The sequence below is a fragment of the Anomalospiza imberbis genome, chromosome 3 (genome assembly GCF_031753505.1).
Source record: "Anomalospiza imberbis isolate Cuckoo-Finch-1a 21T00152 chromosome 3, ASM3175350v1, whole genome shotgun sequence".
In the NCBI taxonomy this organism is placed as follows: domain Eukaryota; kingdom Metazoa; phylum Chordata; class Aves; order Passeriformes; family Viduidae; genus Anomalospiza; species Anomalospiza imberbis.
This window is the reverse complement of record NC_089683.1, coordinates 1,139,106-1,166,582: the sequence shown is the minus strand read 5'-3', so window position 1 is coordinate 1,166,582 and position 27,477 is coordinate 1,139,106. Positions and strand designations below refer to the sequence as shown.

Here is a 27,477-nt window from a genome sequence, read left to right as displayed (position 1 = left end):
AACACCTGGGGAACAGCTGGGAATCACCTGGGAATCACCTGGGAAACACCTGGGGAACACCTGGGGAACACCCGGGGAACACCTGGGAAACACCTGGGAATCAGCTGGGGAACACCTGGGAATCAGCTGGGGAACACCTGGGAATCACCTGGGGAACACCTGGGGAACACCTGGGAATCACCTGGGAGCATCACCAGAGCATCACCTGAGCATCACTGGAACACCACCTGAGAGAGAGCATCACTGGAGAGCATCCCCTGAGATGTCACCTGAGATGTCACTGGAACATCACCTGAGCAAACATCACCTGAGAGCATCCCCTGAGCTTCACCTGGGGCCATCATGGCAGAGCGTCACCAGAAAACACCTGAGCATCACCTGAGCGTCACTGGAACATCACCTGAGCAGCACCTGAGCGTCACTGGAACATCACCTGAGCAGCACCTGAGCATCACTGGAACATCACCTGAGCATCACCTGAAAGCATCACCTGAGCATCCCCTGAGCACCACCTGAGCATCACCTGAGTGTCACCTGAGCATCACCTGAGCATCACCTGAGCATCACCTGAAAGCATCACCTGAGCATCCCCTGAGCACCACCTGAGCATCCCCTGAGCACCACCTGAGCATCACCTGAGCACCACCTGAGCACCACCTGAGCACCACTGGAGCACCACCTGAGCACCACCTGAGCATCCCCTGAGCATCACCTGAGCATCACCTGAGCATCACCTGAGCACCACCTGAGCATCACCTGAGCATCCCCTGAGCATCCCCTGAGCACCACCTGAGCACCACCTGAGCATCACCTGAGCATCCCCTGAGCATCCCCTGAGCATCACCTGAGCACCACCTGAGCACCACCTGAGCATCACCTGAGCATCACCTGAGCATCACCTGAGCACCACCTGAGCATCCCCTGAGCATCCCCTGAGCACCACCTGAGCACCACCTGAGCATCACCTGAGCATCACCTGAGCACCACTGGAGCAAGCACCACCTGAGCACCACCTGAGCATCACCTGAGCATCCCCTGAGCATCCCCTGAGCATCCCCTGAGCACCACCTGAGCACCACCTGAGCATCACCTGAGCATCACCTGAGCACCACCTGAGCATCCCCTGAGCATCCCCTGAGCACCACCTGAGCACCACCTGAGCACCACCTGAGCATCCCCTGAGCATCCCCTGAGCATCACCTGAGCACCACCTGAGCACCACCTGAGCATCACCTGAGCATCCCCTGAGCATCACCTGAGCATCACCTGAGCATCACCTGAGCATCCCCTGAGCATCACCTGAGCACCACCTGAGCATCACCTGAGCATCACTGCAGCATCCCCTGAGCACCACCTGGGCATCCCCTGAGCACCACCTGAGCATCACCTGAGCATCCCCTGAGCATCACCTGAGCACCACCTGAGCACCACCTGAGCACCACCTGAGCACCACCTGAGCACCACCTGAGCATCCCCTGAGCATCACCTGAGCACCACCTGAGCATCACCTGAGCATCACCTGAGCATCACCTGAGCACCACCTGAGCACCACCTGAGCACCACTGGAGCACCACCTGAGCACCACCTGAGCATCACCTGAGCATCACCTGAGCATCCCCTGAGCATCACCTGAGCACCACCTGAGCACCACCTGAGCACCACTGGAGCACCACCTGAGCACCACCTGAGCATCCCCTGAGCATCCTCTGAGCATCCCCTGAGCACCACCTGAGCACCACCTGAGCATCCCCTGAGCATCCCCTGAGCATCACCTGAGCACCACCTGAGCACCACCTGAGCATCACCTGAGCATCCCCTGAGCATCACCTGAGCATCACCTGAGCACCACCTGAGCACCACCTGAGCACCACTGGAGCACCACCTGAGCACCACCTGAGCATCACCTGAGCATCACCTGAGCATCCCCTGAGCATCACCTGAGCACCACCTGAGCACCACCTGAGCACCACTGGAGCACCACCTGAGCATCACCTGAGCACCACCTGAGCATCACCTGAGCACCACCTGAGCATCACTGCAGCATCACCTGAGCACCACCTGAGCACCACCTGAGCATCACCTGAGCATCACCTGAGCACCACCTGAGCATCACCTGAGCATCACCTGAGCACCACCTGAGCACCACCTGAGCATCACCTGAGCATCACCTGAGCACCACCTGAGCATCCCCTGAGCATCACTGCAGCATCACCTGAGCATCCCCTGAGCATCACCTGAGCACCACCTGAGCATCACCTGAGCATCACCTGAGCATCACCTGAGCACCACCTGAGCACCACCTGAGCATCCCCTGAGCATCACCTGAGCATCCCCTGAGCATCCCCTGAGCATCCCCTGAGCACCACCTGAGCACCACCTGAGCATCACCTGAGCATCCCCTGAGCACCACCTGAGCATCACCTGAGCATCCCCTGAGCATCACCTGAACATCACCTGAGCATCACCTGAACATCACCTGAGCATTACCTGAGGACCTCCTAAGCATCACCTGAGCATCACCTGAGCGTCACCTGAGCACCACCTGAGCACCACCTGAGCATCACCTGAGCACCACCTGAGCATCACCTGAGCACCACCTGAGCACCACCTGAGCATCCCCTGAGCACCACCTGAAAATCACCTGGGCATCACCTGAGCATCCCCTGAGCACCACCTGAGCATCACCTGAGCATCACCTGGGCATCACCTGAGCATCACCTGAGCATCACCTGAGGACCTCCTAAGCATCCCCTGAGCATCCCCTGAGCACCACCTGAGCATCACCTGGGCATCACCTGAGCACCACCTGAGCATCACCTGAGCATCCCCTGAGCATCCCCTGAGCATCCCCTGAGCATCACCTGAGCATCACTGCAGCATCACCTGAGCACCACCTGAGCACCACCTGAGCATCACCTGAGCATCCCCTGAGCATCCCCTGAGCATCACCTGAGCACCACCTGAGCATCCCCTGAGCATCACCTGAGCATCCCCTGAGCATCACCTGAGCATCACCTGAGCATCACCTGAGCACCACCTGAGCACCACCTGAGCATCACCTGAGCACCACCTGAGCACCACCTGAGCATCACCTGAGCATCACCTGAGCATCACCTGAGCATCACCTGAGCACCACCTGAGCATCCCCTGAGCATCACTGCAGCATCACCTGAGCATCCCCTGAGCATCACCTGAGCACCACCTGAGCATCACCTGAGCATCACCTGAGCATCACCTGAGCATCACCTGAGCACCACCTGAGCACCACCTGAGCATCACCTGAGCATCACCTGAGCATCCCCTGAGCATCCCCTGAGCACCACCTGAGCACCACCTGAGCATCACCTGAGCATCCCCTGAGCATCACCTGAGCACCACCTGAGCATCACCTGAACATCACCTGAGCACCACCTGAGCATCACCTGAGCATCCCCTGAGCATCACCTGAACATCACCTGAGCACCACCTGAGCATCACCTGAGCATCCCCTGAGCATCACCTGAACATCACCTGAGCATCACCTGAACATCACCTGAGCATTACCTGAGGACCTCCTAAGCATCACCTGAGCATCACCTGAGCGTCACCTGAGCACCACCTGAGCACCACCTGAGCATCACCTGAGCACCACCTGAGCATCACCTGAACATCACCTGAGCACCACCTGAGCATCCCCTGAGCACCACCTGAGCAACACCTGAGCATCACCTGAGCATCACCTGAGCATCACCTGAGCACCACCTGAGCACCACCTGAGCATCCCCTGAGCACCACCTGAAAATCACCTGGGCATCACCTGAGCATCCCCTGAGCACCACCTGAGCATCACCTGAGCATCACCTGGGCATCACCTGAGCATCACCTGAGCATCACCTGAGGACCTCCTAAGCATCCCCTGAGCATCCCCTGAGCACCACCTGAGCATCACCTGGGCATCACCTGAGCACCACCTGAGCATCACCTGAGCATCACCTGAGCATCTCCTGAGCATCACCTGAGCATCACTGCAGCATCACCTGAGCACCACCTGAGCACCACCTGAGCATCACCTGAGCATCACCTGAGCACCACCTGAGCAACACCTGAGCATCACTGCAGCATCACCTGAGCATCCCCTGAGCATCACCTGGCAGCACTCCCTGATCCATCCCTGCTCTGTGGGCCCCCTCCCTGCTCCTTGTGTCCCTTCCTGCTCCTCGTGTCCCTCTCTCCCTGTTCCTTTCATCCCGTCCCTCTTCCCAGTGTCCCTCTCTCCCCGTTCCTCACGTCCTTCTCACTCCTCGTGTCCCTTCCCTGTTCCCTCTGTCCCTGCTCCTCGTGTCCCTCTCTCCCAGTTCCTCGTGTCATTCCCTGTTCCTCGTGTCCCATCCTGTTCCTCGTGTCATTCCCTGTTCCTCGTGTCCCTTCCTGTTCCTCGTGTCATTCCCTGTTCCTCGTGTCATTCCCTGTTCCTCGTGTCCCATCCTGTCCCTCGTGCCATTCCCTGTTCCTCGTGTCCCATCCTGTCCCTCGTGTCATTCCCTGTCCCTCGTGTCATTCCCTGTTCCTCGTGTCATTCCCCGTTCCTCATGTCCCTTCCCGGTGTCCCTTCCCTGTTCCTCTTGTCCATCTCCCCCTGCTCCTCCTGTCCCATCCTGTTCCTCGTGTCATTCCCTGTTCCTCGTGTCCCTTCCCCATTCCCTCTGTCCCTTCCCTGCTCCTCGTGTCCCATCCCCGTGTCCCCCTCTCCCTGTCCCTCATGTCCCTCTCTCCTCATGTCCCTCTCTCCCTGCTCCCCGTGTCGCCCTCTCCCTGTCCCCCGTGTCCCCCTCTCCCCGTGTCCCCCTCTCCCCGTGTCCCTCTCTCCCTGCTCCCCGTGTCCCTCTCTCCCCGTGTCCCCCTCTCCCCGTGTCCCTCTCTCCCTGCTCCCCGTGTCCCTCTCTCCCCGTGTCCCTCTCTCCCTGCTCCCCGTGTCCCTCTCTCCCCGTGTCCCTCTCTCCCCGTGTCCCTCTCTCCCCGTGTCCCTCTCTCCCTGCTCCCCGTGTCCCCCTCTCCCCGTGTCCCTCTCTCCCTGCTCCCCGTGTCCCTCTCTCCCCGTGTCCCTCTCTCCCCGTGTCCCTCTCTCCCTGTCCCTCGCGTCCCTCTCTCCCTGCTCCTCGTGCTCCATCCAGTCTCACATCCCGAGCCCTCACCCCGCCCTTCACCATCCCCTTCCCAGCAATTCCCAAATCTCCCCATTCCAGCTGTTCGGGATGGATTTTGGGACGGAGCCTCCAGCCGTGCCCACGACTGCCTTTCCAAAAACCTCTCTGGGCACCCTCCCGCCTTTTCCTGCCTTTTCCTGCCTTATTTTCCTGCCCGCTCCTGCCCTCTCCAGCCTCTCCATCCCTGCCCGGCCTCCCGGAGCTATTTTTAGCGCTCTTTCCCGAGGGAAGGGAGTTTATGAGCTCTCCAAGCGTCGGTCAATCCCCCGATCCCCCCCCGTTCCCGGTTTTAGCAGGAGCTGCCTGAGCTCCGGCACGTCTGAGGATGGGGGGAAGGTCGGGAATGGCAGAAGAGGGAAAACCCCGGGAAATCGGCGCAGGGCTGACCCCCAAATCCCTCTGGGACCCCGCGGGTGGCGAGGGATCGTGCAGGAGAGGAGGGCACATCCCAGCCGGGAATAAGCCCAGGAATCCCGGCTCCTTTCCCACCTCCTGCCCCCCCACTCCCTCCCGGCTCCCAGGGGTGTCCCGGGAGCGCTGGAGCCGAGGCGCAGCGGGGCCAGGATGAGCCGGGATCCCGCTCCGGGATGAGCCGGGAGCAGGGATCGTGTCCCCAGGGAGGGAGGATGACACGTCCCGCAGGAACGCGGCCGATCCTGGCCTTTTTAGGGCCGGAGGAGCGGGGCTGGATCCGGCCCCGGAGCAGGTGCAGGGCTGGCCCCGGGCCTGGAGCGGATCCCGGCTGTCGGAGCGATGGATGGCCGGGATTAGCGGGACAGCTGCGGGAACGGGCTGGGAACGGGCAGGGGGGAGCACGGCACACGGCCGGAGGGCTGGCAGGGCAGGGAAGGATCTTTGGGAATGGGGCTGGAAGGGTGGGAAGGGGATGAGGCCTCCGGGAGGAGCAGGGTGTGGGGCAGGGGGATTTAGGGAATGGGACAGGGGGATTTAGGGAATGGGGCAGAGGATGCAGGGAAAGGGGCAGGAGATTCGAGGAACCTGGGAATGGGACAGGGCATGGGGCAGAGGGATTTAGGGAATGGGGCAGGGGGTTTAGGGAATGGGGTAGGGGATGCAGGGAATGGGACAGGGGGTTTAGGGAGTGGGACAGGGAATTCAGGGAATCAGGGGATGGGATTCAGGGAACAGGAACAGGGAGATTCAGGGAGCAGGGACAGGGGATGCAGGGAATGGGGCAGGGGTTTTGGGGAGCCTGGACAGGGAATTCAGGGAATCAGGGGATGGGATTCAGGGAGCAGGGAGGGGAATCCAGGGATTAGGAACAGGGAGGTTCAGGGAGCAGGGACAGGGGATGCAGGGAATGGGGCAGGGGGATGGAAGGAGCCTCCTCGTGCCCTTCCCCATATCCCACTTCTCCCAGTAAGGATCAGCATCTTGCTCCCAGTAGGGATCATTGTCCCATTGCTCCCAGTAAGGAACCCGCTGTTCCCAGTAAGGATCCCGCTGTTCCCAGTAGGGATCATTATCCAACTGTTCCCAGTAAGGATCCTGCTGTTCCCAGTAAGGAACCCGCTGTTCCCAGTAAGAATCCTGCTGTTCCCAGTAAGAATCCCATTGTTCCCAGTAGGGATCATTATCCAACTGTTCCCAGTAAGGATCCCGCTGTTCCCAGTAAGGATCCTGCTGTTCCCAGTAAGGATCCCACTGTTCCCAGTATGGATCCCACCATTCCCAGTAAGGATCCTGCTGTTCCCAGTAAGGATCCTGCTGTTCCCAGTAAGGAATCCACTGTTCCCAGTGAGAATCCCGCTGTTCCCAGTAAGGATCTCACCGTTCCCAGTAAGGATCCCGCCATTCCCAGTGAGAATCCCGCTGTTCCCAGTAAGGATCCCACTGTTCCCAATAAGGATCCCGCTGTTCCCAGTAAGGATCCCGCTGTTCCCAGTAAGGATCCTGCTGTTCCCAATAAGGATCCCACCGTTCCCAGTGAGAATCCTGCTGTTTGCAGTGAGAATCCTGCTGTTCCCAGTAAGGATCCCACCATTCCCAGTAAGGATCCCGCCATTCCCAGTGAGAATCCCGCTGTTCCCAGTAAGGATCCCGCAGTTCCCAGTGCTGGGGCTGATCCCGGCCATGCCAGCTGTCCCCAGGCCGGGGGAGGGGACGCAGCTGTCCCCCCCCCGAGACCCCCGCGTGCCCGGGAAGAGCAAACAAAGCCTGGAGACGGCGGCTGGGAGCGGCAGCAGGTGCTGGTGGCTGCGGAATTCCAGCCTGTCCCGGAAAACATGGGCAGGGGACATGGCCAGGGGGACACGGGCAAGGAGGACAGGGCCACGGGACACGGCCGGGGGAAACGGCCAGCGGGACACCTGGGTCCTGCAGGGCCACCAAAATCCCTGGATGGGGCTGAGGGACACAGGAGGGGACATGGGGACACCAGAATCCCTGGATAGGGTTGGGGGATGCAGGAGAGGACATGGGGACACCTCCTCTATCCAGAGCAGAGGGATGGGATCTGGGATGGGCTGAACTGGGAATGAAGAGCTGGAGGGACCCATGGGACTCCCAAAATCCTGACTGCCTGTGTTCCAGCTGTTCCTTGTTTCCATCCATCCCATCCATCCCATCCATCCATCCATCATCCATCCATCATCCATCCATCATCCATCATCCATTAATCATCCATCCATCCATCCATCATCCATCATCCATCATCCATCATCCATCCATCATCCATCATCCATCCATCCATCATCCATCCATCCATCCATCCATCCATCATCCATCCATCCATCATCCATCCATCTATCCATCATCCATCATCCATTCATCATCCATTCATCCATCCATCCATCATCCATCCATCCCTGCATGTCTATCCATCCATCCATCCATCCATCATCCATCATCCATTCATCATCCATCCATCCATCCATCCATCCATCCATCCCTGCATGTCTATCCATCCATCCATCATCCATCCATCATCCATCCATCCATCCATCATCCATCCATCCATCCATCATCCATCCATCCATCATCCATCCATCCATCCATCCATCATCCATCCATCCATCATCCATCCATCCATCATCCATCCATCATCCATCATCCATCATCCATCCATCCATCATCCATCCATCATCCATCCATCATCCATCCATCCATCCATCCATCATCCATCCATCATCCATCCATCATCCATCCATCCATCCATCATCCATCCATCCATCCATCATCCATCCATCCATCATCCATCCATCCATCCATCATCCATCCATCATCCATCATCCATCATCCATCCATCCATCATCCATCCATCATCCATCCATCATCCATCCATCCATCCATCCATCCATCATCCATCCATCCATCCATCCATCATCCATCATCCATCCATCCATCATCCATCATCCATCATCCATCCATCCACCATCCATCATCCATCCATCCATCATCCATCCATCCATCCATCATCCATCCATCCATCATCCATCCATCATCCATCATCCATCATCCATCCATCCATCATCCATCCATCATCCATCCATCATCCATCCATCATCCATCCATCCATCCATCCATCATCCATCCATCCATCCATCCATCCATCCATCATCCATTCATCATCCATTCATCATCCATTCATCATCCATCCATCCATCCATCCATCATCCATCCATCCATCCATCCATCATCCATCATCCATCCATCCATCATCCATCATCCATCATCCATCCATCCACCATCCATCATCCATCCATCCATCATCCATCCATCCATCCATCATCCATCCATCCATCCATCATCCATCCATCCATCCATCCATCCATCATCCATTCATCATCCATTCATCATCCATTCATCATCCATTCATCATCCATCCATCCATCCATCAATCATCCATCCATCCATCCATCATCCATCTATCCATCCATCATCCATCCATCCATCCATCCATCCATCCCCACCCCCAAATCCCCTCTGCTCCGTCTCCCCGCTCCTCCCACATTTCCCCCCGGAAAAGCGGGATGCCGTTCCATGGAGGGTTTGCTGCAACACTCCGGGAGCCCCCCATGAGATCCCAAGGATTCGGGACCCCCAGGACTCCCCATTCCCAGTGGGATTTGGGGCGGGGGGAGTTGGATGTGGGGCCGGACCCTGGCCTCCCCCCTTTATTCCCTTTATTCCCACATCCCCCCAGACTCCTGCGTCATTCCCAAAGGGACTCGGATCCGCCGCGGGATCCTCCCCCCGGATTTTTTGGGGTGTGGGGGGTGCCTGATTCCCCCTCCCCCAGCGCCTCCCGCAGCCGGGGGGGTCGGGATGGAGTCATGGAAAATCCCGGCGCCGGCCAAGCTCCCTGTTTGCGCCAAAACTGGCAATTTTTCCTTGGATTCTGGGGCCCCGCCAGGCCCCTTCCCGCCCCCCCCGTGCCGGCCCTGGCCTTTCCCTGGAAAAGGGGGGGCCCGCAGCGGGAAGGGGGGTCCGGAGCTCAGGGATAAGGTGGGATACCCCGGGAATGGCCTGGGGCACCCCAAGGGGGGCGGCCCCGCCGTTCCGGAGAGGGGGCACCGGCTCCGGCGGGAATAAAAATCCCTTAGGGGTTTTGGGATGGATTTTGGGATGGATTTGGGATGGATTTGTGTCCCAAAATGGGCAGGGATGGGTGTCCAGGTCCTTCCCGGGACAAGGGATCCTGGCCCAGGCCGGGAATTCCCACCCGGAGCGCCCGGGGGTCCTGAGCCCCCTGAAGGGAGACAGAGCCCCCGGGCCTGGGCAGGATTCCAAAGGGTCCCTGGGGTGGGGATTTGGGATGGGGATTATGGGATGGGATTTGGGATGGGGATTATGGGATGGGATTTGGGATGGGCACCTGGGGTGGGGATTTGGGATGGGGATTATGGGATGGGATTTGGGATGGGGATTTGGGATGGGGATATGGGGTGGGGATTATGGGATGGGATTTGGGATGGGCACCTGGGGTGGGGATTTGGGATGGGGATTATGGGATGGGATTTGGGATGGGCACCTGGGGTGGGGATTTGGGATGGGGATTATGGGATGGGATTTGGGATGGGGACCTGGGGTGGGGATTTGGGATGGGGATTTGTGGTGGGGATTATGGGATGGGGATTTGAGATGGGGATATGGGGTGGGGATATGGGATTGGGGTGTGGGATCGGGATTTGGGATGGGGATATGGGATTGGGGTGTGGGATGGGGATATGGGGTGGGGACTGGGATGGAGATGGTGGGATGGGAATGGGGATGTGGCATGGGGATGAGGGATGGAGATTATGGGATGAGGATGTGCGATGGGAATGTCGGATGGGGATATGGGATGGGGATTATGGGACTGGGATGTGGGATGGGAATGCAGGATGGGGATGGAGATTATGGGATGGGGATCTGGGATGGGGATCTGGGATGGGGATATGGGACAGGAATGCAGGACGGGAATGGGGATATAGGATGCGGATAAGGGATGGGGGATGCTGGATGGGGATGTGAGGTGGGGATATGGGATGAGAAATGGGATGGGGATATGGGGTGGGAATGCAGGACAGGAATGGAGATGCAGGTTGCAGATATAGGATGGGAATATGGGGTGAGAATGCGGGATGGGAATGGGATCTGGGATGGGGATATGGGACGGGGATCTGGGACAGGGATCTGGGATGGGGATATGGGACGGGGATCTGGGACGGGGATCTGGGACAGGGATCTGGGATGGGGATATGGGACAGGGATCTGGGACGGGCATATGGGACGGGGATCTGGGACAGGGATCTGGGATGGGGATATGGGATGGGGATCTGGGACAGGGATCTGGGACGGGGATCTGGGACAGGGATCTGGGATGGGGATATGGGACAGGGGTCTGGGATGGGGATATGGGACGGGGATCTGGGACGGGCATATGGGACGGGGATCTGGGACAGGGATCTGGGATGGGGATATGGGACGGGGATCTGGGACAGGGATCTGGGATGGGGATATGGGATGGGGATCTGGGATAGGGATCTGGGATGGGGATATGGGACGGGGATCTGGGACAGGGATCTGGGACAGGGATCTGGGATGGGGATATGGGATGGGGATCTGGGATGGGGATCTGGGATGGGGATATGGGACGGGGATATGGGACGGGCATATGGGATGGGCATATGGGATGGGGATATGGGATGGGGATCTGGGATAGGGATCTGGGATGGGGATATGGGACGGGGATCTGGGATAGGGATCTGGGATGGGGATATGGGACAGGAATGCGGGACAGGAATGGGGATATCGGATGCGGATGAGGGATGGGGATGTGGGATGGGGATCTGGGATACAGGATGCAGGATGGGGGTATGGGATGGGAATGCAGGGCGGGAATGGGGATACAGGACAGGAACAAGGAATGGATCCAGTCCCTTTCCCCTGGGAGCTGCTGATTCCATCCATCCATCCCAGAAATAGCATTCCAGGCTCTTGGATCCACCCCGAGCCCGAGCCCCTAGCCCTAATGCTTGGGAAAAACCAGGAAAAACTCCCACATCTCCAGAAATCTGGGATGGCTTTCCCTGGCTCTGATCCCCTGGACCATGGTTCTCATTCCTCACTCCCGGTCGGGATTTGCTGGGACTTTGGGAGGAATCAGCTGGGAAAGGCAGGAGTGGGAATTAGCAGGAATTAATTAATGATGTCACTCCTGGGTGGAAAAAAAACTGGGAATTTATAGCCTGGGCATGAGAGGCGGATGGGAGAGGGAGGATCCAGAGGGGCCCTGATCCTGATCCCAGTACTGATCCCAATCCCGATCCCAAACCTGATCCTGATCCCAATCCAGATCCTGATCCCAATCCTAATCCTAATCACAATCCTGACCCCAACCTCGACTCTGATCCCAACTCAATCCCGATCCTGACTGTGATCCTAATCCCAATCTCAATCCCAATCCCAACCCCATCCCCAACTCTGATCCCAATCTCGATCCTGATCCCGATCCCTACCCTGACTGTGATCCTAATCCTGATCTCAATCCCAATCCCAATCCTGATCCCAATCCCAGTCCTGACTCTGATCCCAGTCCTGATCCTGATCCTGATACTGACGATGATCCTGATCCCCATCTCAATCCCAATCTCAATCGTAATCCCGATCCCAGTCTCGATCCCAATCCCAATTCTGATCCCGACCCCATCCCAATCCCTGTACTGAATCCCATGGGAGCAACCACGAGGCCTCTCCACCTCGGTTTTGCCGGAGCCTCCGTGAGAAGACATTCCCTGGAAAAGGCGTCGCATCCAGCCTGGGCCGGGATTGTCACCCTAAATCCCCATCCCAGCGGGAAGCCGCTCCGATCCCAATGGGAATTCTCCACATCCTCATCCAGCCCCTTAACGCTCATTCCGGCAGGAAAAGCCCTGGATCCTGACGATCCAGGAGGAACATCCAGGAATTCCGGAGTGGAAAAGGAAAAGGCAGCAGGGGAAGGGAGGGAAGCGATCCTGATTTTCCAGCAATTCCTGGGGATGGGATGCTCCATCAACCCCCGGGATGGGTGGGATCGCTTTCCCAGGAAAACCCAGGGGGGAATTCCAGGAATTCCAGGAATATTTCCCCTTCTTCCCTCTTAATTCCAAAGCCTATGGATGGTTGGGGAGGTGCCAGCACAGATTTCCATGGAAATGGGTTTTTTGTGGAATGGGAGCAGGAATGGCTAGAGGATTAGAAGGAATTCCAGCCCTGGAATTTCAGTAGGAATTCCCTGGAATTCCCCTTTCCCAGTTGATCCCAAACCCCATTCCCCGTTCCAAGGATCCACCAGCGATTTCCATGGAAATGGTTTTTTTGTGGAATTGGAGCAGGAATGGGCGGAGAGATTGGGAGAAATTCCAGCCCTGGAATTGTGGCGGAGTTTTCCTCTTTCCCTGCTGGTCCCAAATCTCGTTCCCGGTCCAAAGGAGCCACCAGCGATTTCCATGGAAATGTTTGTTGGTTTTAGTTTTTTTTTTTTTTTTGGTGGAATGGGAGCAGGAATGGGCGGGGGGGTGGGGAGGAATTCCAGCCCTGGAATTGTGGCCACGGATTTCCATGGAAATGGGTTTTTTTGCGGAATGGGAGCAGGAATGTCCCGAGGGTTTGGAGGGAGCTCCTCATCCCAGCAGTTCCCAACAATTCCCGGAGTTTTCCCCCCCAAATCCCGGGAATTCGGTGCCTTTCCCGCCGCCCGGGGGTGGCACCGCCGCCGGAGGTGACAGCGCTGTCCCCAAACCCTGCCCGACCCCAGGGGAAGGGACGCGGTGACACGGACTGGGGACAGGGGCGGTGTCACCGGCCCGGGGGGACAGAGGGACAGGGGGACAGGGGGACAGGGGGACAGGGGGACAGAGGGACAGAGGGACAGGGGGACAGGGGGACAGGGGGACAGAGGGACAGAGGGACAGAGGGACAGAGGGACAGAAGGACAGGGGGACAGGGGGACAGGGGGACAGAGGGACAGAGGGACAGAGGGGACAGAGGGGACAGAGGGACAGAGGGACAGAGGGACAGGGGGACAGAGGGACAGAGGGACAGGGGGACAGGGGGACAGTGGGACAGGGGGACAGAGGGACAGGGGGACAGAGGGACAGGGGGACAGGGGGACAGAGGGACAGAGGGACAGAGGGACAGAGGGACAGGGGGACAGGGGGACAGGGGGACAGGGGGACAGAGGGACAGAGGGACAGAGGGACAGGGGGACAGGGGGACAGGGGGACAGGGGGACAGGGGGACAGAGGGACAGAAGGACAGGGGGACAGGGGGACAGGGGGACAGGGGGACAGAGGGACAGGGGGACAGGGGGACAGGGGGACAGAGGGACAGGGGGACAGGGGGACAGGGGGACAGAGGGACAGAGGGACAGAGGGACAGGGGGACAGAGGGACAGGGGGACAGGGGGACAGGGGGACAGAGGGACAGGGGGACAGGGGGACAGGGGGACAGGGGGACAGAGGGACAGGGGGGACAGAGGGACAGGGGGACAGGGGGACAGAGGGACAGGGGGGACAGAGGGACAGGGGGACAGGGGGACAGAGGGACAGGGGGACAGAGGGACAGGGGGACAGCAGGACAGAAGGACAGAGGGACAGAGGGGACAGTGGGACAGAAGGACAGAGGGACAGGGGGACAGCGGGACAGAAGGACAGGGGGACAGAAGGACAGGGGGACAGAAGGACAGGGGGACAGAGGGACAGGGGGGACAGTGGGGACAGAAGGACAGAGGGACAGCGGGACAGCGGGACAGAAGGACAGGGGGACAGAAGGACAGGGGGACAGAGGGACAGGGGGGACAGAGGGACAGGGGGACAGGGGGACAGAGGGACAGGGGGACAGAGGGGACGCAGGGACAGAGGGGACGCAGGGACAGAGGGACAGAGGGACAGAGGGACAGGGGGACAGGGGGACAGGGGGACAGAGGGACAGCGGGACAGGGGGACAGAGGGACAGGGGGACAGGGGGACAGGGGGACAGGGGGACAGAGGGGACAGAGGGACAGCGGGACAGGGGGACAGAGGGACAGGGGGACAGGGGGACAGGGGGACAGAGGGGACAGAGGGACAGCGGGACAGGGGGACAGAGGGACAGGGGGACAGCGGGACAGCGGGACAGCGGGACAGCGGGACAGGGGGACAGAAGGACAGGGGGACAGAAGGACAGGGGGACAGGGGGACAGAGGGACAGAGGGGACAGAGGGACAGGGGGACAGAGGGACAGGGGGACAGAAGGAGGACAAGGTGGTTGACAAACGGGCACGGGGGACAGGAGGGGCCACGGGGGACAGCAGGTGACAGACGGGCACGAACGGGCCCGGGCCCGTGCCGGGCGCGGCTCCCGTGACGCGCCCGGGCGGTGACAGACGGTGACACCGCGGTGGCATTTGCCACCTGCTCCCGCTCCGCTCACGGCCGCGGGGGACGGGCGGGGCGGGGACCGGGATTTTCGGGACCGGGATTTTCGGGATCGGGACTTTTGGGAGCCATCCAGAGGCAGCGCAGCCCGCCCTGGCTCGGGACAGCGGCAGAGGTGACAAGGGACACGCGCCGGTGACTCTGCCACCCCCCGGGGACATCCCAGCCCCGGGAATTGCGGGATGGGGACAGAAGGGACATCCCAGCCCCTGGAATTGCGTGATGGGGACAGGGGGACATCCCAGCCCCGGGAATCGCGGGATGGGGACAGAAGGGACATCCCAGCCCCGGGAATCGCGGGATGGGAACAGAGGGGACATTCCAGCCCCTGGAATTGCGGGATGGGGACAGAGGGGACATCCCAGCCCCTGGAATTGCGGGATGGGGACAGGGGGACATTCCAGCCCCGGGAATTGCGGGATGGGGACAGAGGGGACATCCCAGCCCCTGGAATTGCGGGATGGGGACAGAGGGGACATTCCCACCCTGGGAATTTCGGGATGGGGACAGGGGGGACATTCCAGCCCCTGGAATTGCGGGATGGGGACAGAGGGGACATCCCAGCCCCTGGGAATTTCGGGATGGGGACAGAGGGGACATCCCAGCCCCTGGAATTTCACGGGAGCCGTGGGAAATCTTTGGAGCAGCGCCGGGAGCCGCTCCTCTCCCGGTTTTTGTTTTTTTTTTTTCATGGATAAAGGGGGAAAAAATAAAACCCCAAATGGATTCAAACTTTTCCCAGCAGGATCTGTAATCCCGGGTTTTCCCTCACCGGGATCTCCCCTGCCTCAGGAGCTGCTTCCGGCTTTTCCCGGCCCCACCAGGAGCTGGGTGGTGAATTCCTGGGAAAATCCCTTTTTTCCTGCCCTGGAAAATCCAGTTCCATGGGAATAATGGGATTTTCTCCCCCTTTTCCCGGGATTTGGAAGGGTCTCCTCTCATTCCAGCCTCATCCCAGCGTTGCTGCCATATCCAGCCACCAAAATCATGGGATTTTGGGATCTTCCCGCGCATCCGGATGTCCCAGCCCCTTCCCCACATCCCTGGAAATTCCAGGAAAACCGGGCTGGATACAGGGAAAGCCATTTGGGGCCACTCCCTCCGCAATTCCCACATTTGGGATATTGGGAATCCTAATCCCAAACCCAAAGCGGCTCCCACGTGGAGCCCAACTCCAGGATTTAAGGCTGGGAGCGCCAGGAGCAGCTGGAATTTTTGGGATGCGATGTTTGGGTTGGGATCAGCCCCGCTCCAGCATTCCCAGCTCCTGGCAGCGGGATCGGGAATTCCGGGATCGGGAATCCCGGGAGAGGCAGAGCGGGATCCCGATCCCTGCCCAAGGCCACGGTTCCTTGGGAGGGATCCCAGCGGATCCGTGTCCCTCTCCAGCATTCCAGGATCCTTGGGATGGGCTGGATCCTGCTGGATCCCACTGGAGATTCCCAGATTCCCCCTCCCATCCAGCACCGGAGGCTCGACAGCAATTCCAGAGCTTTTCCAGCTGCTCCCGGCAGCCGGGAGAGGCCGGAGCCGGGATAACGGGGAGGGCAAACACCGGGAAAATGGAAATGACGGAAATGGCAAACACCGGGAAAATGGGATAATGGGAATGGCAAGCACCAGGAAAATGGGAATGGCAAACACTGGGAAAATGGGAATAACGGGAATGGCAAACACCGGGATAACGGGAATAACAGGAATGGCAAACACCAGGAAAATGGGAATGGCAAACACCGGGAAAATGGGAATGGCAAACACCGGGATAATGGGAATAACAGGAATGGCAAGCGCTGGAATAATGGGAATGGCAAACACCGGGATAATGGGATAATGGGAATGGCAAATACTGGGATAACTGGAATAAGGGGAATGGCAAACACCGGGAGAACGGGAATAACGGGAATGGCAAATATCAGGATAATGGAAATAATGGGAATGGCAAACAGCAGGATAATGGGATAATGGGAATGGCAAACACCGGGATAACGGGGTAATGGGAATGGTAAGCACCAGGATAACGGGATAATGGGAATGGCAAACACCAGGATAATGGGGGAAATGGGAATGATAAGCACCGGGATAACAGCCCTGGGAAAAACAAACACCGGGATACCAATACTGGGAATAACAAACTCCCTGACACCAGGATAACGGGAATAATGGACATTGGGAAAGTAGCCCTGGGATAATGGGAATAACAAACACCGGGAATGACAAACAGCCGGATAACAGCCCCGGGAATAACAAACACCGGGAATGACAAATAGCCGGATAACAGCCCCGGGAATAACAAACACCGGGAATGACAAACAGCCGGATAACAGCCCCGGGAATAACAAACACCGGGAATAACAAACACCGGGAATGACAAACAGCCGGATAACAGCCCCGGGAATAACAGCCTGACACTGGGATAACAGCCCCAGGAATAACAAACACTGGGAATAACAAACAGCCGGATAACAGCCCCGGGAATAATGAAACACCCTGACACTGACACCGGGATAACAGCGCTGGGAATGACAAACATCCTGACACCGGGATAATGGGAATGACAGACACCGGGATAAAAGCCCGGGAACATAACAGCCTGACACCGGGGTAAGAGCTCTGGGAATAATGAACACCCTGAGAGTGGGAGTAACAATTCTGGGAATGACAAACACCGGGGTAACAGCCCGGGAATGACAAACACCGGGATAAAAGCCCTGGGAATAACAGCCTGACACCGGGATAACGGGAATAATGAACGTTGGGAAAACAGCCCCGGGAATAATGAACGCCCTGAGGGTGGGAATGTCAAACACCGGGATAAAAGCCCTGGAATAATGAACACCCGGACACTGACACCGGGATAATGGGAATGCCAAACACTGGGATAACAGCTCTGGGAATAACAAACACCGGGATGAAAGCCCCGGGAATGACAAACACCCTGAGACCGGGATAATGGGGAAAATGAACGTTGGGAAAACAGCCCCGGGAATAATGAACACCCTGACACTGACACCGGGATAATGGGAATGGCAAACACTGGGATAACAGCTCTGGGAATAACAAACACCGGGATAAAAGCCCCTGGAATATCCCTGAGACCGGGATAACGGGAATAATGAACATTGGGAAAACAGCCCCGGGAATAATCAACACCCTGAGGGTGGGAATGACAAACACCGGGAGGACAATTCTGGAAATGACAAACACCGGGATAACGGGAATAATAAACATCGGGGGAAAAAACCCTGGGAATAACAAACACCGGGATAACAGCGCTGGGAATGACACACATCCTGACACCGGGATAATGGGAATGACAGACACCGGGATAAAAGCCCGGGAACATAACAGCCTGACACCGGGATAAGAGCTCTGGGAATAATGAACACCCTGAGAGTGGGAATAACAATTCTGGGAATGACAAACACCGGGATAGAAGCCCTGGGAATGACAAACACTCTGACACTGGGATAACAGCTCTGGGAATAGGGAACACCCAGAGAGTGGGAATAACAACTCCGGGAATAGCAAACACCAGGGTAACGGCTCTGGGAATGATAAACACCGGGATAAAAGCCCTGGGAATAACAGCCTGACACCGGGATAACGGGAATAATGAACGTTGGGAATAATGAACGCCCTGAGGGTGGGAATGCCAAACAGCGGGATAAAAGCCCTGGAAAAATGAACACCCGGACACTGACACCGGGATAATGGGAATGGCAAACACCGGGATAGAAACTCCAGGAATAACAAACACCGGGATAAAAGCCCTGGAATAATGAACACCCTGAGACCGGGATAATGGGAATAATGAACGTTGGGAAAACAGCCCCGGGAATAATGAACGCCCTGAGGGTGGGAATGGCAAACACCGGGATAGAAACTCCAGGAACAACAAACACCGGGATAAAAGCCCCGGGAATGGCAAACACCGGGATAACAACTCCAGGAATAACAGACACCGGGATAACAACTCCAGGAATAACAGACACTGGGATAACAGCTCCAGGATTAACAGATACTGGGATAAAAGCCCCGGGAATGACAATCACCGGGATAAAAGCTCCGGGAATGGCAAACATCGGGATAAAATCTCCGGGAATAACGCACACTGGATAAAAGCCCCGGGAATGGCAAACACCGGGATAAAACCTCCGGGAATGACAAACGCCGGGATAAAAGCTCCGGGAATACCGAACACCCCGAGCCGGGTGTTTCCTGTCCGGGAACTCCTTTGCATCCCCGCACTGGGATTTAGGGTCTGGGAAATATCCCAGTATCCACATCCCAAATCTGGGAACCCTCGAGCACCCCAACAGCCGGATCTGAGCCCTGGGAACAAACAGGCGCCCCAATATCCCTGACCCAACCCTGGGAATCCACAGGAACCCCGAAATTCCTGTGACAGCCCCGGGCACCCAGGGACACCCCGAAATTCCTGTGACATCTTTGGGGACCCAGGGACACCCCGAAATTCCTGTGACATCTTTGGGGACCCAGGGACACCCCGAAATCCGTGTGGGTGACAGAGGGGTGACAATGGGGGTGACGGGGGGTGACAGAGAGGTGATAATGTGGGTGACAATGGGGGTGACAGTGTGGGTGACAGAGGGGTGACAATGGGGGTGACGGGGGGTGACAGAGGGGTGACAATGGGGGTGACAGAGGGGTGACAATGGGGGTGACAATGGGGGTGACAGAGGGGTGACAATGGGGGTGACAATAGGGGTGACAATAGGGGTGACAATGGGGGTGACAATGGGGGTGACAGAGGGGTGACAATGGGGGTGACAATAGGGGTGACAATAGGGGTGACAATGGGGGTGACAGGAGGTGACAGTGTGGGTGACAGAGGGGTGACAATGGGGGTGACAGAGGGGTGACAATGGGGGTGACAATGGGGGTGACAATGGGGGTAGGTCCCAAAGAGGGCACCCCCACTGACGCTTCTCAGGGTGGGGTCAGGGCTGGGGACATCCTTGAGCGTGGGGGACAGCGGTGACACCCCCTGGGAGAGCCTGGTGGGGTGGGGACATGTCCCTGTCCCCTCCCCATGGGGCTGGGGGTCCCACATCCCTGTCCCCGTGGGGCTGGGGGTCACACATCCCTGTCCCCGTGGGGCTGGGGGTCCCACATCCCTGTCCCCGTGGGGCTGGGGGTCCCACATCCCTGTCCCCGTGGGGCTGGGGGTCCCACATCCCTGTCCCCGTGGGGCTGGGGGTCCCACAGGGACACAGCCCTGTCCCCGTGGGGCTGGGGACCCTCCAGGGACACGTCCCTGTCCCCGTGGGGCTAGGGGTCCCACAGGGGTCCCTGTCCCCGTGGGGCTGGGGGGGGTCCCACAGGGGTCCCTGTCCCCGTGGGGCTGGGGGGGGTCCCACAGGGGTCCCTGTCCCCGTGGGGCTGGGGGGGGTCCCACAGGGATCCCTGTCCCCGTGGGGCTGGGGGGGGTCCCACAGGGGTCCCTGTCCCCGTGGGGCTGAGGTCCCACAGGGGTCCCTGTCCCCGTGGGGCTGGGGGTCCCACAGTGGGGTTCCTGTCCCCGTGGGGCTGGGGGTCCCACAGTGGGGTTCCTGTCCCCGTGGGGCTGGGGGTCCCACAGTGGGGTTCCTGTCCCCGTGGGGCTGGGGGGGGTCCCACAGGGGTCCCTGTCCCCGTGGGGCTGGGGGTCCCACAGGGACACGTCCCTGTCGCCTCTCCTGGGCTGGGGGTCCCACAGGGGGGTCCGGGCCAGCAGAGCCACTGGCGGGGGTGACGGTGACTTGGGGACACATCCCAGGGTCGGGAGGATTCCCCGGTCCCGGGGGGTGGCGCGGGGATTTCCCGGTGGGAGCGGTGGGGGAGTCCCGGCACTGCGGGATCGGGGATTTTGGGGGGGCTTGGGCAGGGAATCGCCCCGAAAACACCGGGATGGGAGAGAGGGGGATCGCCCCAATCCCAAGGGATGAGGGAGAGTGGGGTCCTGGCAGAGGGATCGCCCCAAAACACCGGGATGTGAGACGGGAATCCGGGCAGGGGGATCGCCCCAAAACACCGGGATGTGAGACGGGAATCCGGGCAGGGGGATCGCCCCAAAACACCGGGACGAGAAACGGGGGTCCTGACCGGTGTTTCCCGGAGCCAGAGGAGGCAGAGAGGAATCGCCCGGATCCCACCAGGATGGGAGACGGGAATCCGGGCAGGGGGATCACCCCGAAAACACCGGGATGGGAGAGAGAGGGGTCCGGGCAGGTTGTTCCCAGAGCCGGAGAGGGATCGCCCGGATCCCAAGGGATGGGAGACAGGGGGGTCCGGGCAGGGAAATCGCCCCGATCTCACTGGGAGGGGAGACAGGGGGGTCCGGGGGGTTTTTCCCGGTGCCAGAGGAACCGAGCAGAGGGATCACCCCGAAAACACTGGGGAATCTGGGCAGAGGGATCGCCCTGATCCCATCGGGATGGGAGAGAGGAGGGTCCGGGCAGAGGGATCGCCCCGATCCCACCGGGGTGGGAGACAGGGGGGTCCTGGCGGTTTTTCCCGGTTCCGGAGGAGCCGGGGAGGGATCGCCCCGATCCCACGGGACGGGAGACAGGGGGGTCCTGGCAGGAGGATCGCCCCGATCCCACCGGGATGGGAGACAGGGGGGTCCGGGCAGAGGGATCGCCCCGATCCCACCGGGATAGGAGAGAGGGGGGTCCTGGCAGAGGGATCGCCCCGATCCCACCGGGATGGGAGAGAGGGGGGTCCGGGCAGAGGGATCGCCCCGATCCCACCGGGATGGGAGAGAGGGGGGTCCGGGCAGAGGGATCGCCCCGATCCCACGGGACGGGCGGCGGCGGCGGCGGCGGCGGGGGGGTCTCCGGGCGGCGAAAGCACCGAGCTCCCGATCTTCCCCCGCTCCCTCGGGGACAGGCGGGGCTCTCCCGGTGCTTCCCGTGTGGATCCCCAGATCCCAGCGGCAAAAAGCCGAGCCGGGATCTGCCCGCGGGGAGCCGGGCGGGGCGGGGGCAGCCGGTACCTATGGTGGTGATGACGGTGATGGCGAAGTAGAAGGAGCCGGCGAATTTCCACTGGACGCCGGCCTTGTGCGGCTTGAGCTTGAGCACGACCCGCTCGAGCTCGCCGTAGCTCTCGGCGCTCAGGTTGTACTTTCTCTTGAGCTCGTCGCTCTTGGCCTCCAGCCGCCGCCTCTCCGCCGTCTCCGCCTCGGACTCGAGCGCGTCGAAGACGGCGGCGCCCACCAGCAGGTAGGTGAAGGTGCAGACGATCAGCGCCAGCGTCCGCACGTTCTGCCGCTTCATCGTGCGCCGGCGGCGGCTGCGGGGCGCGGCGGGGCCGGCTGGGGCATGGCGGCAGCGCCCGGGCACGGCGGGCGGCCGGGGGAGGCGGCCGAGGCGCGGCTGCGGCGGCCGCGGCGGCGGCGGGGCCGGCGGAGGAGCGGGAGGAGGGATGGGGAGGAGGGAGAGGGAGGGAGAGGGAGGGAGAGGGAGGAGGGAGGGGGAGGAGGGATGGGGGGAGGGAGGGGGAGGAGGGCGGGGGAGGGGAGGGGGCGGAGCTGTCCTTCAGCACCAGCGCCCCCGGGACCCCCCGAGCGCCGCACGGGGCCGAGGCCCCCGCGCTGGGGACAGCGGCAAAGCGCCCCAGAGCGCGGCCGCTCCCGGGAGCCGCGTCTGCTCCGGGAACAGGTCCCCCAGATCCCGGATCCTAATTCCCAAACCTGGGAACGGCTCCCAGATCCCAGCTCTGGGAGCAGGTCCCAACGCCACAAAGCCCGAATCCCAAACCTAGGAACAGCTCCTAAACCGCAAAGCCCAGATCCCAGCCCTGGGAACAGCTCCCAGACCCCAGATCCCAACCCCGGGAACAGCTTCCAAACCCCAAATCCCAAATTTAGGAACAGCTCCCAAATCCCCAAATCCCCAAAGCCCTGGGAACAGCTCCAAAACCCCAAAACCCAAATCCCAAATTTAGGAACAGCTCCCAAATCCCCAAATCCCAACCCTGGCAACAGATCCCAAACCCCAAACCCCAAATCCCAGCCCTGGGAACAGCTCCAAAACCCCAAAACCCAAATCCCAGATCCCAAATTCCAAATCCCAACCTTGCCCCAGAGCTGTGTCTCCACCTGCACCCTATCCCATCCCAGTATCCCATTATCCCATTTTCCCAATATCCCAATATCCCATTATCCCAATATCCCATTATCCCAATATCCCAATATCCCATTATCCCACTATCCCAATATCCAAATATCCCATTATCCCATTATCCCAATATCCCAATATCCCAATATCCCAATATCCCAATATCCCTTTATCCCATCCCACCCTTCCTGGGAGAGTCCCATGGATCCAGGGATTCTCTGGGAATTCCAGCCCAGCCGGGAATTCCTTCCCAAGATCCCAAAATCCCAAACTCCCCTTTCCTGCTGGAAGCCATTCCCTGGCTCCTGGCCCTCCAGCCCTTCCCCAAATTCCAGCTCTTCTGGAGCCCCTTGGGGATCGGGAAGCGGCTCCAAGGATTCCCTGGATCCTTCCCGGATCCAGGGGAACATTCCCAGCTCTCCCAGCCCGGAGCAGCGCCGTGCTCCCCTCTCCAGCTCCGTGTCCCGCTGATTTCGGGATCCCGGAACTGCCGGTGGGCTCTCACCGGGACGCAATTCCCGCTTTTCCCGCTGCCCGGATTTCGGGATCATCCCGGGATCCCTGCGGGGCTGGAGTCGGGAGCAGGGAATGTTTTCCAGCCGCGGGACAGGTTCTGTCCCAGCTGCTGTCACCCGAAACCGGGGACAATTGTCCCTCACACGTGTGCTGGCCCCTCGGCCCAGCCCCGATCCCGTGGGAATTCCAGAGTCCCCAGGGAATTCCAGCCAGGGAATTCCCAAGGCAGCGGCTCCCCCCAGCCCGTCCCCTCGCCCCCGAGGTGGCCGCGGGACAGGGGTGACACCAGCGCTGTCCCCAGGGGCCTCAGAGCGGGTGGCACTGCTGGGGGGGCTCCAGGGGATGGGAACGGTGGGACGCGGGATACGGGATATTGTGGGATGTGGGATACTGGGATATGGGATATGGGATATGTGATGTAGGATATGGGATATAGGATGGGGTATGGACGATATGGGATAGGGGATTTGGGATATGGGATGTGGGATTTGGGATATGGGATGTGGGATACAGGATATGGGATATGGGATATTGGGATGTGGGATGTGGGATATGGGATATGGGATATGTGATGTAGGATATGGGATATAGGATGGGGTATGGACGATATGGGATAGGGGATTTGGGATATGGGATGTGGGATTTGGGATATGGGATATGGGATACAGGATATGGGATACAGGATATGGAATGTGGGATATGGGATATGGGATATGGGATATGGGACGTGGGGTATGGGATATGGGATGTGGGATATGGGATATGGGATATAGGATGGGGTATGGACGATATGGGATCTGGGATATGGGAAATGGGATTTGGGATATGGGGTATGGAATATGAGATATGCGGTATGGAATATGGGATATGCAAAATGGGATATGATATGGGATGTGGGATATGGGATGTGGGATATGGGATATGGGATATGGGATATGCGAAATGGGATATGATATGGGATGGGGGATATGGGATGGGATAAGGGATTTGTGATGGGATATGGATGATATGGGATGTGGGATATGGGATTTGGGATATGGATGATATGGGATAGGGGATATGAGATATTGGGATAGGGGATTTGGGATGTGGGATATGGGATATGGGATATGGGATGTGGGATATCCACGGGAATGATTGGCTATTCCATAGCCACGTGGCATTCACCCCCATGGGAGCTTCCCGTGGGATCTCCCCCATCCCGGGAGGTGGCAGGAGGTGACAGCTGTCCTCCTGTGTCCCCCTGCTGTCCCTGTTCCCGGGATATTTTGGGGCTGTGCGGGGGCAGAGGGACGGGGAAGCAGCGGGAAAATCCCGAGTGTTCCAGGAAAAGTTGGGACAGGGTGACACCGGGATGGGGACAGGGACAGGGTGACACTGGGATCACTGGGACGGGGACAGAGACAGGGTGACACTGGGGTGGGGACAGGGACAGGGTGACACTGGGGTCACTGGGACAGGGTGACACTGGGGTGACAGGGACAGGGACAGGGTGACACTGGGGTGACAGGGACAGGGACAGGGTGACACTGGGGTCACTGGGACAGGGACAGGGTGACACTGGGGTGACAGGGACAGGGACAGGGACAGGCCCTGGGTGTCACTGGGACAGGGACAGGGACAGGGTGACACTGGGGTCACTGGGACAGGGTGACACTGGGGTGACAGGGACAGGGACAGGGTGACACTGGGGTGACAGGGACAGGGACAGGGTGACACTGGGGTCACTGGGACAGGGACAGGGTGACACTGGGGTGACAGGGACAGGGACAGGGACAGGCCCTGGGTGTCACTGGGACAGGGACAGGGACAGGGTGACACTGGGGTCACTGGGACAGGGTGACACTGGGGTGACAGGGACAGGGACAGGGTGACACTGGGGTCACTGGGACAGGGACAGGGTGACACTGGGGTGACAGGGACAGGGACAGGGACAGGGACAGGCCCTGGGTGTCACTGGGACAGGGACAGGGACAGGGTGACACTGGGGTCACTGGGACAGGGTGACACTGGGGTGACAGGGACAGGGACAGGGTGACACTGGGGTCACTGGGACAGGGACAGGGTGACACTGGGGTGACAGGGACAGGGACAGGGACAGGCCCTGGGTGTCACTGGGACAGGGACAGGGACAGGGTGACACTGGGGTCACTGGGACAGGGTGACACTGGGGTGACAGGGACAGGGACAGGGACAGGGTGACACTGGGGTGACAGGGACAGGGACAGGGTGACACTGGGGTCACTGGGACAGGGACAGGGTGACACTGGGGTGACAGGGACAGGGACAGGAACAGGCCCTGGGTGTCACTGGGACAGGGACAGGGACAGGGTGACACTGGGGTCACTGGGACAGGGTGACACTGGGGTGACAGGGACAGGGACAGGGACAGGGTGACACTGGGGTGACAGGGACAGGGACAGGGTGACACTGGGGTCACTGGGACAGGGACAGGGTGACACTGGGGTGACAGGGACAGGGACAGGGACAGGCCCTGGGTGTCACTGGGACAGGGACAGGGACAGGGTGACACTGGGGTCACTGGGACAGGGTGACACTGGGGTGACAGGGACAGGGACAGGGACAGGGTGACACTGGGGTGACAGGGACAGGGACAGGGTGACACTGGGGTCACTGGGACAGGGTGACACTGGGGTGACAGGGACAGGGACAGGGACAGGGTGACACTGGGGTGACAGGGACAGGGACAGGGTGACACTGGGGTGGGGACAGGGACAGGGACAGGCCCTGGGTGTCACTGGGACAGGGACAGGGACAGGGTGACACTGGGGTGGGGACAGGGACAGGGTGTCACTGGGGTCACTGGGACAGGGACAGGGTGACACTGGGGTCACTGGGGTCATTGGGGTCACTGGGACAGGGACAGGGTGACATTGGGATGGGGACAGGGACAGGGTGACACTGGGGTCAGGGGGTGCAGGGTTAACGGGGTGCTGTGGGTTATGGGGATCTATGAGTTATGGGGTGCAGGGTTATGGGGTGCGGGGTTATGGGGTGTGGGGTTATGGGGTGCAGGGTTAATGGGGTGTGGGGTTAATGGGGTGTGGGGTTATGGGGTGCAGGGTTATGGGGTGTGGGGTTATGGGGTGTGGGGTTATGGGGTGCAGGGTTATGGGGTGCGGGGTTATGGGGTGTGGGGTTAATGGGGTGTGGGGTTATGGGGTGCAGGGTTATGGGGTGTGGGGTTATGGGGTGTGGGGTTATGGGGTGCAGGGTTATGGGGTGTGGGGTTAATGGGGTGCGGGGTTATGGGGTGTGGGGTTATGGGGTGTGGGGTTAATGGGGTGCGGGGTTATGGGGTGCAGGGTTATGGGGTGCAGGTTTAATGGGGTGTGGGGTTAATGGGGTGCGGGGTTATGGGGTGTGGGGTTATGGGGTGCGGGGTTATGGGGTGTGGGGTTAATGGGGTGTGGGGTTATGGGGTGTGGGGTTAATGGGGTGCGGGGTTATGGGGTGTGGGGTTATGGGGTGTGGGGTTATGGGGTGTGGGGTTATGGGGTGCGGGGTTATGGGGTGTGGGGTTATGGGGTGTGGGGTTATGGGGTGTGGGGTTAATGGGGTGAGGGGTTATGGGGTGTGGGGTTATGGGGTGCAAGGTTATGGGGTGCAGGGTTATGGGGTGCGGGGTTAATGGGGTGTGGGGTTATGGGGTGCGCGGTTATGGGGTGCGGGGTTAATGGGGTGCAGTGTTTCCTGGGATACTGTTGGGAAGGTTTGGATGTATTTCCCAGG

At 59.6% G+C, this 27,477-nt stretch overlaps 1 protein-coding gene across 1 annotated transcript in view; it reads right to left on the bottom strand.

Moving 5' to 3' along the window:
* KCNK3 (potassium two pore domain channel subfamily K member 3) overlaps positions 1 to 22,459 on the bottom strand; it is a 28,033-nt gene extending 5,574 nt beyond the window's left edge. Inside the window, exon 1 of the mRNA XM_068183120.1 lies at positions 22,083 to 22,459. Coding sequence (XP_068039221.1) covers positions 22,083 to 22,365 — 283 coding nt within the window. The 5' untranslated portion in view covers positions 22,366 to 22,459. The remainder of the gene's footprint in view (positions 1 to 22,082) is intronic.
* Between the last annotated feature and the right edge of the window lie 5,018 nt (positions 22,460 to 27,477).